Source organism: Hippocampus guttulatus, chromosome 10 (genome assembly GCF_054856545.1).
Source record: "Hippocampus guttulatus isolate MCC_2025c chromosome 10, RoL_Hgut_1.0, whole genome shotgun sequence".
In the NCBI taxonomy this organism is placed as follows: Eukaryota; Metazoa; Chordata; class Actinopteri; order Syngnathiformes; family Syngnathidae; genus Hippocampus; species Hippocampus guttulatus.
The window spans coordinates 13,831,223-13,843,503 of record NC_141270.1 but is presented as its reverse complement, the minus strand read 5'-3'; the positions used below and the strand labels follow the sequence as shown (position 1 = coordinate 13,843,503).

The window sequence follows — 12,281 nt, the reverse complement described above, 5'->3', positions numbered from 1 at the left end:
TAGAGTATGCAGATAGGTAGAAGTAATATTACAGTGGTACAACGTCACAAAAACAAAGCCGAGACCGACCTTCCAGCACTTCGTTGTCTCCAAGTTTGGTGTACGGCATTTCCCCGTGACTGAACACCTCCCACATGAGCACGCCGAAGGCCCAAACGTCAGACTTGGTGGAGAAGTCGTCCTCAAACACAGACTCTGACGGGAGCCAGCGCAGGGGGATCCATGCTTGTCTGTAGCGATAGTACTCACTGTCCACGCACAAAGAACAAGCACCGTGAGCAGTCATGACACCTACATCAGATTCTTGGTAGTCATTTGTCTGACCTTTTGTAAACGTCTTTGCTGAGGCTGAGCGATGACACTTTGACGCGTCGCTGACTGCTGACAAGGCAGTTTCGGGCCGCCAAGTCTTTGTGAACGAAGCGATGATTGGACAGATGCTCCATCCCGTGAGCTACTTGGGCACAGATGGAAACCTGCGGAGAGGAAAGTTTCAAGCCTTTATTTGATGTGGCGCTTGTGATCACAGTGTACATGTTGATGACAAAATACTATGGACCAGTAAGATTCAAATTATTGACAGTTAACGTGGGGTGCCATTTTCTATTCAATAGATTACAACTGGTGGCCCGGTGGTCCAGTGGTTAGTGCGTCTACCTCACAGTGCAGAGGTACCGGGTTCAATTCCAGCGCCGGCCTCCCTGTGTGGCGTTTGCATGTTCTCCCTGTGCCTGCGTGGGTTTTCTCCGGGTACTCCAGTTTCCTCCCACATTCCAAAAACATGCATGGCAGGCTAATTGAACACTCGAAATTGTCCCTAGGTGTGAGTGTGAGCACGCATGGTTGTTCGTCTGTGTGTGCCCTGCGATTGGCTGGCAACCGGTTCAGGGTGTCCCCCGCCTACTACCCGGAGACAGCTGGGATAGGCTCCAGCACCCCCCGCGACCCTTGTGAGGATAAAGCGGATCGGAAAATAAATGGATGGATGGATGGATAGATTTCAACTGAATATGTGCAGTCATTAAAAAAACTCACCTTAACTGATGATCATACTTCATTTCACTTTATGTTATTGAAAGCTGCATGTCAGAGTCTTATCAGACCTATGTATGTCTTTTATATAATTTTATGGACCGAGTTGTTTATTTATGTCATTTTCTTTTTAATTGTGGCCATATTCCATCTTGAATTGTATTTTCCTCAACTACTTTACCTTTAAGTGCTGATCATTTTTAATGTACATTTATTTCAATTTCATGTTCCTCTGTCTGGTTAGATTGTGAGCTGAGCTGATGTAATTGTTTTATGTTAAGGGTGTAGCAAGTGTATTTTTTATCATTTTATTTTTACATTTTTTTAAGTTTTAAGGATCAAATGTGAGTTTTCAGGAAAATTGGGGTCAAAATGTTTATCCCGAACACTTACTTTGGTCTTGGTGCTGAGAGGCTGAGATTTCACTTTCTCGTCTTTGTTTTTGGAAATCCTCAGGAACTGCTTTAAATCTCCCTGGTTTGACAAAAGCGAGAATACGTTTAAACACGAGTGAAGCAGAAAGTCCTCCTGGACCATCGACTAGCTTCTTTTAGTTAAGCTTACCAGGTCGTAGTACTCCAGAACCATGTAGTGGGGCTCGGCTTCTCTGCACAGACCCAGCAGGCGGACCACGTTGGGGTGGCTGAGCTTGCCGAACATTTCCGCTTCCCGCCGGAAGTCGAGCTGAAGCTGCTCGTCTCGAGTCTGGAGGCTCTTCACCAGCACCACCGTTTCCTCCTCCCTCTCGTCGATGCCCTTGGCTTTGGACAGCAGCACCTCGCCAAACTCTCCTTTGCCTGCATCGCACGTCACAGTGTGCTAACCGCAGCAACAGCAGCTTGGTTTCTTCACTGTTTGCATCCAGCAAGTGAACTTAAGTTACCTAAGGTAGTGATCGTCTGCAGGTTTGCTCGGGGGAAGTGCAGCTTGTCGCTGTTAACGTGGCTGTGGCGCTTCTCGGTTGTTGCCATGGTACCCATGTTGGTGAGTGCCACCTCTTCTTGGATCTCAGTGGCGGTGTGGCCATTTTGTTGAACAGCCCCTCCTTGACAGACGCAACATATTATGGCGATGACAATTTCAAAACGTTTTCGAAAATGTGGGCGCTCACATGAGTGTAGCCATGCAATATGAAGATGTTTGCATTTTAGATATGCATACTGTATGTATAAGTAAGAACATGGACATTTGTCACCTACAGGGATCAATGACGTGACTGCTTCAGGCCCAAATTTCTCAAGGGGACACAATGTAATGAGATCCTTCTTAAGCAACACTAATTACAACTTGATCTAATATGGTTTCACATATGAAAGGGAAGCTTTTCATGTTTAGTTTTAATTGCTGTCAAGAGCGAAACCTGGGTCAAAGCTGTGGTTTACCAATACAGCTTCATCTGGACAGCTGATCCTCAACATGTTTCGATGGTAATGAATATGTTACAATTAACTAATTAAAGTGATTTTATTTTTTTTGAGAAGTGCTTTGGAAAATTTGGATGGACATTCTTTTCTTTGATTTTTGACAAAAACATCATTGTGTGGAAGAAACCCATCACATAGGATAGTTGGATAAACATACACGAGAAAGCAGGGGAAAAAGACACTGATGAAAACAAATCCCCATACAGGTGCAACAGAAATAAATACCGTAAGGAAGGAAATTGATTTCAGTCGGTCGATTTTATTCAACTGAACTAGATAAATTTATCACGCCATAAAATTGTAATTCATTGAACTTCATCAGTGTATTATTACTCCAAAAGACTTCATATTTTCTTTTTACTGCAGTTCACCGAATGAACGCACGATGGTGGCAAAGACTTTTACGTCTCAAATGTGAATAAAATGAGGAGGAGGCAATCCAGGAATTGCCAAACATCTGTATGTCTGCACCCCAAGAAATCTATTATGCTTTGAAAATGTGAAAGAGTAGCACCTCTACCTTATTCTCTAAGGAAAGAGAGCAATGTATACAGCAAATTCCAACAACAATAGCCAATCTAAGTTTGCATTTTCCAGTGCAATGCTTTATACCCGTTTGAGAAGGCCTGGCATAATAAAACAACAAAGGTCAAAGCATTTGTCTCTATCATAGAGGCATACCATTGAGGCACTCCATCTCTGGCTCCTCTCCATCTGGACGCTTGTGCTGCCTTTTGGCGTTGCGCCTCTTTTTGCAGTAGAACATGAGGCCGAGCACCACGATGATGTACGCCACAGCCGCCCCCACAGACAGGCCGATAGTTTGAATCATCTTGTAGGGCGCTCTGTCCTCGTCCTCGTCATGCGTCTGGGCAGGTTTATCTGTGGCATGCAGACATCAATAATAAATAAATGAAGTCCCAGAGTAGCCAATCTCCATTAATTTTGTGTGAGCAAAATATCTAAATCCATTTGTCTCTTAAGAATCTGTACTGGAGCATTATCCTCTTAACTGGTGGAAATTGGGAGTGGGAAGTGTGACTGTATTTGCGTTTCTCTAACAGACAGTTTTAATGAAAGGTTGACTGTATATTGAAGCTTCAGACAATATACAAGAGACACACCGGTATTAGATCTACCTGCCCAGTTCCATCACCCCAGTGACAGCTGTAGTGGAACACAAGTAGCCATGATGTTTAACCTGCCACGGTGGTTGGCAGGAGGAGTATTTGGAAGGCTTACTGAGTTGTCCCTTGTGTCCACTGTGTGCGGGCGTGTGTGTGTGTGTGTGTGTTTATACGCAACTTACCAACGACATAAAGCTGAGCCACGCGGTCTTTGATGCTGCAGCTGTTTCCAGCCACACAAGTATATCTGCCTGTGTTATCTGTTGTGACGTCTGCAATCACAAGGGAACCATTGGGCATCTTCTGGATCCTGAGAGATGGAATGACAATTTTGAGGAAACAATCTTTTGCACCATTCTAAAGGATCCTGTTAACTTTCAATCCATTACATTCAGATCAACTATTTTTCAAAAATGGACATGGGTGTATTGAGAGCGAGTGGATAATGGGGTGTACTGTATATGGTAAAATGTTTCACACACGCTCTATTTTTGCAGGCTGGACTCAAAGGTGTGAACATATCTTTCTCCGGAGAGAGTCTCACTGTCTTCAGAAGTCCCCAGTTACACCACAAGAAGCCACTAGATTTATTGCTCATCCCTTTTGTTTTGAATAGTCCCTAGTTGGGAGAGAAGTCACTCAAGATTTGAAGCCTTTAAGTATAGTGGACAAAGTCACGATATTGGCAACGATGAGTAGCCGCTCACTTTGTTGCCTGCACTAGCTCTGCCCCATCACCGTGGAAGTGAAAGCTGTAATCGGTCGTTTGCAAGTCATTTAGCACCATGCTCTCCACAAACATGCGGCGTGATAAACCGGAGAGGGGGCACCCATCATCCGGGCGCACCCCAGCCCAGTGTCGAATGGCGTTCCGCGCGGCCGGGGGGCGGGGTCCCCCCGCCCGCTAACCTTGACCAACCGGGGGGCGGCGGCGCTACGGTATCGCCGCGTCTAGGCGGGATTCTGATTTAGAGGCGTTCAGTCATAATCCCGCAGATGGTAGCCTCGCACCATTGGCTCCTCAGCCAAGCACATACACCAAATGTCTGAACCTGCGGTTCCTCTCGTACTGAGCAGGATTGCTATTGCGACAACACATTATCAGTAGGGTAAAACTAACCTGTCTCACGACGGTCTAATCATTTGTATGAGCATAACTGTCCCTCAAAATGCTTTGATTTGAACAACAATGTCGCAAGGGTAGTAAGTGTATTTTAATTTCCCCGGTGGACACAATTTTAATGATTTTTTCTTTAATTAGAGATGCAAGTCAAATTTTCTCGAGGATTTTTTGTGCTGATTGCAACCCTCATTTTTCTCTAGCACATCAGCTTTTCATAACAACAACAACAAGACTAAGAATAATAATAAGAAGAACAAGAACATAATATATTTAGTAATATTTATAAATTAAAGCTTAGGTTCAGCAACAGGTCGATTTTTTTTCTGAAACATCATAGCTATCAATTACAACATATGGTAAAATCAATATTATGGAATATTTTATAGGTCAAACATGAACATCTCTCAAAAACCTGAAGTGCTCGAAAAAAATAGACACAATTTAAAAAAAATCTGCATCAAAAATACATTTAAGGGACACATAAAGCCCTCTCTGATTCACCTTTGCTATTGACCAGTGTTTCATTTGTTTATTTTGACTCAAGAATGTCAGAGACCATATATTAAGACATCTACGAAATATTTTGATAGTTTGTTGGTGAATGTAGATTAAAGCCTTCATTTGATGCACTGTCCATTAAAATTAATACAGTTCGTCGATGAAAGGTACAGTGTGTAAAATGCACTAGCCATTTTCTGTACTAAAATTAAGTAATTATTGTTCCACGTTTGAATACTAACCTGTATTTTGAGACCATAATATGAGATCACTTTGCGAAAGGAGAGTAATCAGGAAAGCCGATCCTTCTGAATGTCCAAACATTATCCATCATGATTTATAAGGATGCAAAGATTAAAGTAGCTCTCCTAAGTTGCTGATTGTAGTTACCTTCTGTTCTTACTGATGTCCAGCGTCTTGTCTTTCACCATCCAGTGGATATGAGGCTCAGGGTTGCCGCTGGCCTGGCAGTGTAGTATCGCCGTGTGGCCCTGGTACACTGTCGTATTCTCAGGCTCCACTTTAAAGCGAATGTACACTAACAGTGCACATGAAAAGACACAGACACACACACAGACACAATACATTATCTTAACTCTTAGTTCTCATGCGGGCGCAAACTAAAAGGCTGTGGCAACTGTGGTTGCTCGCAGTCACACTCTGGTGGCCAAATGTAATTTATTACTAGGCTGTAAAAAGACCACCAAGAGCCAGTAAATGTTGCCGCTTATTGAGAATGATCAATGAAGGTTTCCTCATGAAAGCACCCTCAAATATACTCGAAACCACAACCACTTGCAACATAGGAGTGGTGACTAATGTGGTCGTGCCAAGTTCTCTTCAAGCTCCCTGCTTGCACAATAATGAAGGAGCATTTTACCTGCCACTGTGAGGGACACCAAAGCTCTGATCTCCCCCTGGAGGCTGTTGGAGGCGATGCAGGTGTAATTGCCCGCGTCACTGCGGGTGACTTTGGAGAAGTGAAGTTGGCCGTTTTTCTGGTCCACATGGGGTGGAAGGTCTCCTCCGTCTGAAGGGGGCGACAGAAGACAGGGGACATCCAAAACAAATGAATTTTTCTTCATTTTCACTCACTACAGCTGCAATGCAAACAATTGATGACGCTCATTGGGTCAGAGATGACTGCATTTCAGGCATCATTCACAATCGCTAGATTTATATACACTTAAAACCATCTCCTTGTTCATCTGTGAAGAAGACTAGTACATTGAGAAAACCCAGACAGGCATGGGGGAGGACTTGCAATTCCTTGCTTGTAAGGTTGAGTGCATAAATGTATATCTGAGAGCTACATTTTGTTCCATTTCCTGAGAGCTTGTGAAGTGAGTTGGGTATTGAGATCTTCGAGCACACCTGCTTTAGTCCAACGGATGGTGGGACTTTCTCTGCCTTTAGCTGAGCACTGGATGGTGATCTCATTATCCAGCTCCAGGCACTGGGAGGGTTGTGGCGTTGGGGTAAACTTGAGCTTCTCTGAAACAAGTCAAAACAAAACACACACACACACACACACACACACACACACACACACACACACACACACACACACACACACACACACACACGCACACACGCACACACGCACGCACACACGCACACACGCACACACACCTGCATTACATGTATTACACTCATGGTTGACACAAAGCGGAAGTAGGAAAGCATGTCAAGCTGATTCAGCATGTTTCAAGCATTTTCAAAATCGCTGCACCTTAAATCAGTGACAAATTTCTTTCATTAAACATGACCATTCTTACTTTCTGAACAGTCCCTTTTGAACTCTGAAATATTAATAATTCTACAAAATCAAATGAACACTTTTTGGCTAATATTACGGAAATATATAGTGAAAACATACACACAAAAATGTACGGCAGTTGTGAGTTAGCTGTTGCGAACAACAGTTACCATTTCAAACACACATTCAAACGAGGCGCTTTAATCAAACTCTCAGTGCTTTTGTTGTACCTTGAAAATACACCTTAACGATTAAAGCACACCTGAGAACCTGTGCACAATGAGCTCGTATACAAGTGTCAGGAACTAAAAAGTATCAGAGATGAGCATCTTATGAATAGAGAAAGCATCCAGACATAACAATGACACATCAGATCATCTGCACAAGCATTCATCTGAGAGGAAAAAAAAAAGTGTTACAATGGAGGTCAGACTAAAGCTGCTGTACATGAGTCACGTTCAACACCTCTGTCGGTGTCCTCCAGCTCTTCCTATTTTAAGAAACATACACACACATACACACGGGCCCAAAGGCAAGACCACATTTGTTTTAGATTTTCCCTGAGTACTGTATTACTGATCTTTTTTGGAATGACTCCAAACACACTTCGCTAAAATAAATCTCGCGGTCTTACCCAGCACGGTGACTCTGGCCTGGCCAGATAGTCGACCACCCACGGTTTTGGTCTCACAGCCGTACATCTGTCCGTCGTATACCTCGACGCTGTTGATCCTCAGTGTGCCGTTCAGGAATAGTTTAAAACGGGAGTCCTGGCAGGAAATGTTCAAGAAAAGCCCAGTTAAATTGTCTAGAAATGTGTCCAACATTGTGGAAAAATGAGCTCTCCTTTTTTGTGCGTGTATTTACGATCTATTTCTATCTGAATTGCAGCAAGAAAATGACCGGGGTAACAAGTAATAAGGTAAACAGCTTGCCAGCCTGCAAATGTCCACATATCTCCAAAGCCTCAAAAGGAGCTCTCACACAGGCCAGTGTGAAATGCGACCATGACAACTGACCTCTGCTGTGATCATGATGTTGTTGCGAAGCCATGTGACCTCAGGTTCAGGAGTTGCTTTGGCGTGACAGTGCAGATAACCTGGTTTACCTTCTTCCAAACGACTGTCTTGGGGCCTTGTTACCCACACAGGGGCGGCTGCAGGAGAACACACGTGTATATCACGAGGACATTTTATAGTCCCTCTCACACATGCAGTATAATTGTAACAGCCAAGTAATCAACTGCATGACAGGAACCTTGTCCAGACAACTTCGCTTGACTTACTGCCACTAATTATCAGCATAACACAAAGGGAAACAACAAAGTGTTGTGTTGTTCCAAGCTAGGCATTATGTATGCACTTGGAATATTTTGGAGTCATAAAAAACATATTTGTATTGTGTTTTGTATATGCCCTGCATTTCAAAATCTGGCATGTATTACAAATGCATCGGCGGGTGTGATTTATTTGATTGTAATGCACATATTGGACAGGGACATTTGACTTTTTTAATTGTTTCTGCTTCAAACTGTACGGAGGGCTGGCAGTGCCAAAACAGAAAGTAGCATCAGAAAAATGTACTGAATCACCCTTGACTATGTGACTCTCATTTCTAAAAAAAATACTAATAATAATACAAATAATTGTGAATAAATGTGTTATGTATTTGAAGTTGTTTTGGACTCACTGGCCACAGTGAATGTAACTTCTTGTGTCCTGCGGCCTGCCTTGTTTTGAGCTATGCAGGTGTAGACTCCAGAATCGCCCGCCTCCGTTGGGCTGAAGACCAGATCCGAGCCATCCTGGTACACTCGTCCCTCTGTGGGCACCCTCTGACCTCGCCTCTCCCACCAGACTTCGGGCTGGGGTCGTCCACGTGGGGCGTTGCAAGGAACCCGCTGCAGGGTGTCCGCTGTGAAAACCTTTGACATCTTGGGCATCATGTCATCAATCTCTGTGGTGTGGAGAAAATAGGTGAAGGAAACATAGCTGTGAAATTCCAGTCATTTTAATTTGGTGATTGAGAATCATCAAACTGTCTTTTGATTTGATTTTGAATACCGTGCATCGAGTGCATCTGCACACAAAAAGATTTAGCTCACAGATCTGTTGACAGGTTGTCGGTATTTTAAATAAAACTCAAATCTCTCCTCCTAGTATTATGTGGAACAAAGGCAACAGTAGGAGACTGACAAAATAGGTTGTTTTAAGTAAGGGAATTAAATTAACAAAGGTCTTTGTGAGGTGAGCCATACCAAAGGTTGTCAGCAGCTATACAATCAATGGAGGGTAATCTGCTACAAAGACTCACAAGACCTCTCTATGTATCATGTATTTTACATTATGGCTGATTATATGAATCATTCAAACTTTGTTGGCCAAGGAGACCCAAGTTGGTTACCGGCTCCAACCTTTTACAGTCAATGATCGGAATCAGTTGAATACGAACAGAGGGAAAACGCACATATTTTAGCAGATGAAAGAAAGGCTGAGCTGGCAAAGAAGGAGGGGTGGGCGGTGAAATGAAGGAGGTGGAAGTGGAACTATGATGGAGAGACTGTTTAAACTTGTCACCAAATAATGACTTCTATTGTGACACAAGACCCTTTAATGCTTGCAGGGATTACCATCAGATTAGGTGAATTAAGGTATTTAAATGGAGCTGCGGTTCACTGGGCTAAAACTGTAGATGCAGTCGGATTTCATTTAACCCAAAAAAATAGAGGTTTGGAGGGGGGGGGGGGGGGAGTCCTCGGGATAGTTAAAAGAAAGAAATTCCTGCCTTCAGCGGGTTCAAAATATTTGACTTGCGTGCACTTGTAAGACAGTCTGATTAGTACACAGCTTGGCCTGACTTTAAACTGCAACAGTCATTGAAACTTTTTTGGTCATACTGTTCAGAGCTCAACAGACACCATTATGGGCTACGTCGTATAATAGGCGTTATGTGTCTAGACAATGTTTTGACTCTCGTCTCTGCACTGTTGAGCCATGCAGTTTTTGTTCTCTGCGGGTTCATTACATAATGCAATTTCTTGGGTTGTCTCGATCCGACCACATGATCGGAAATCTGGGCCGATCACATGATATTCAGCTGATCAGTATCGGATGAAAAAGATTGAATTTTTCAGTTTTTTTATGTCATGTAAAATGTATCACCTTGGGATATCTTTGTTCCGGGGCGGGGGGATAATTGAGACAATTCGGATGTGATCTTTTTTCTTCTTCTTAATCACACTGAATTGCAGAGGTATTGGAATGGGACTCGGTAATGAATTGATTTGAATACAGTACCCAGGTATTCAAATCAACTGACTTGGACTCGACTGGGACATCCCTTGTAATCTCAAATATTGGTACTCATCATGCAGATTTATATTCCCAAAGAGACATTTTATTAGCATTGAAAAAATCAATGACTAAGGTAAAGCAATTTATACATCACAAAAATACTAGAAGCAGGTTTCTCACCATTTTAAAACTAGAATGGCATTATAAGCATGAACAATATATCCAAGCGGACATATATCAATTGATAATGCACAATGTATTTGTAGTGAAAAATTGTTGATTTCTACATGCTTTGTAATAAGTGCCTCTCTTTACTACTATTTTGAGTAGATGAAGTCCACCAGGTCAATAAAAAAGCTGTTTCATTTTGGCTGAGCAGGATTTGATTATCCAAATGCTATAAATTCTAAATCTCATAAGGGAATGTGATCTGTTATTTTACACAGATTTCCACGTGATGTGATCAGCTTAAACGTGATATGTAAAACACACGAAGAGGAAGAAGTGAAGTGTTTTGGCATCTTCCGAGTGAGGAAGATACAGCTGGGCCGGATATTGATAAGCAAATGTGATTATCTGGTGAGATATGGCTCTTTGTGAAAGAGCCAACAGAAGGAAGAGCGATAATGTACATAACAGAAATGATATCACACACTCAGATAAACCAATGGGCTGAGGCGTTTATCTCCAAGCAGCTTAACAGCTGCAAATATGGATGTGCGTGGGTATGCGTGCGCGTACACCTGTGTGTGTGTGTGTGTGTGTGTGTACCTGCTATAAGTAGGGAAGCCTCATGTGTGACTTGGGAGCCGCTGACACCTCGCCCAACACACTTGTAATTGCCTGTGTTCCTGGGTTTGACCTGGGTGATGAGCAGTGACCCGTTGGACAGCAGGAACACACTGGAGAGAAAACAAAGCCCCATATTTCCCCGTTCAATCATTCTTCACGCAACCAGTGTACCATAATCTGCACCAGCAGCCCAACTGCACAGTGTAATGGGTACCAGGGATCTGGCGTGTTTCCGAAGCATACTGATCCAGGGAAACATCTGGTGCACCAAGTTAGTTGTAATTAAGGCAAATAAAGTACCTCTGCACAGCACACGAATAAGTGTCCTACATAGCAAGTTATTTTTAAAACGTCTTGTGACGGTGGAGGCCCCATCTTAATGGCCCAGGTTGACCTCTGGTACGCTAAACAGTCATTCAATGGCAGTGACAGACAGGGTGAGAATTAATTACAGGCTGTCCACATCTGGGGTGGCTAAGCGAGGGAGTGGCAGGAACCCAACACACAGCAATGTCGGTGTCATGTCATCTCTGTTCAAAAAGCAGGATGAAAGCAAGCTCTGTGACTCCTGTGTTTTCTTACTAAGTGCAAGTGTGTACTGGAGAATATATTAAAGACAGCAGTTTTCATAGCAACATAAAATATATACTTAGAAGCGCTATTGGTTATCTGCCTCCAGGGAAACGTTTTCATACTTGCAAAATTGCCCTGTGGCCATATTGTTTATTAAATTATTTTCTTTTATGTACACAAAGCAAGACTGGGATGAGTTGCTGAAATGATGACACAGGACTGCATCATTCTGACCTGATCAATAAACATTACACAGGCTACTTGAAGCCCTTACTCTTAACTATTTGCTGGGCTCCAGAGTATTTTTATTTTATTTATTTTTTTTTTAATATGAGCCGGGTGGCTCAGAACCTGAAATTTTACGGGTGAAAAGTAGAACATGTAGGAGCGCACACAGAACAAAAACTTGCAAAGTAAATTCACACCTTTCATGTTCACTGCATTACTGATAAATGGGCAGAAGTGCAGAGCAGAAGTCTGTTTAAAAACAGTAAAAAAAAATTAAAAAAAATCTGCAAAAACATTGCCACTGTTGAAAAATGTTGCGGCAAAATGCCCCCATTTAGGGCAGTCTGGAGCCCTGGTTTGAGTGTTAATATTCACACAGCCAAGTCACCGCTACCTTGGTGATGTGATCATCTGCAAGTAGGCACTGCAATG

The 12,281-nt window shown here is 42.8% G+C and overlaps 1 protein-coding gene across 1 annotated transcript in view; it reads right to left on the bottom strand.

Annotated features, from left to right (window-relative positions):
• ptk7b (protein tyrosine kinase 7b) overlaps positions 1–12,281 on the bottom strand; it is a 66,358-nt gene that overhangs the window by 2,056 nt on the left and 52,021 nt on the right. The window contains exons 7-20 of the mRNA XM_086122601.1: positions 11,028–11,158; positions 8,653–8,919; positions 7,983–8,119; positions 7,598–7,733; positions 6,579–6,698; positions 6,085–6,234; positions 5,595–5,742; positions 3,766–3,893; positions 3,138–3,338; positions 1,916–2,077; positions 1,597–1,829; positions 1,426–1,506; positions 325–476; positions 70–248 (exon numbers count right to left, since the gene is read on the bottom strand). Of these exons, the coding sequence (XP_085978727.1) occupies positions 70–248; positions 325–476; positions 1,426–1,506; positions 1,597–1,829; positions 1,916–2,077; positions 3,138–3,338; positions 3,766–3,893; positions 5,595–5,742; positions 6,085–6,234; positions 6,579–6,698; positions 7,598–7,733; positions 7,983–8,119; positions 8,653–8,919; positions 11,028–11,158 (2,225 nt within the window). The remainder of the gene's footprint in view (positions 1–69; positions 249–324; positions 477–1,425; positions 1,507–1,596; positions 1,830–1,915; positions 2,078–3,137; positions 3,339–3,765; positions 3,894–5,594; positions 5,743–6,084; positions 6,235–6,578; positions 6,699–7,597; positions 7,734–7,982; positions 8,120–8,652; positions 8,920–11,027; positions 11,159–12,281) is intronic.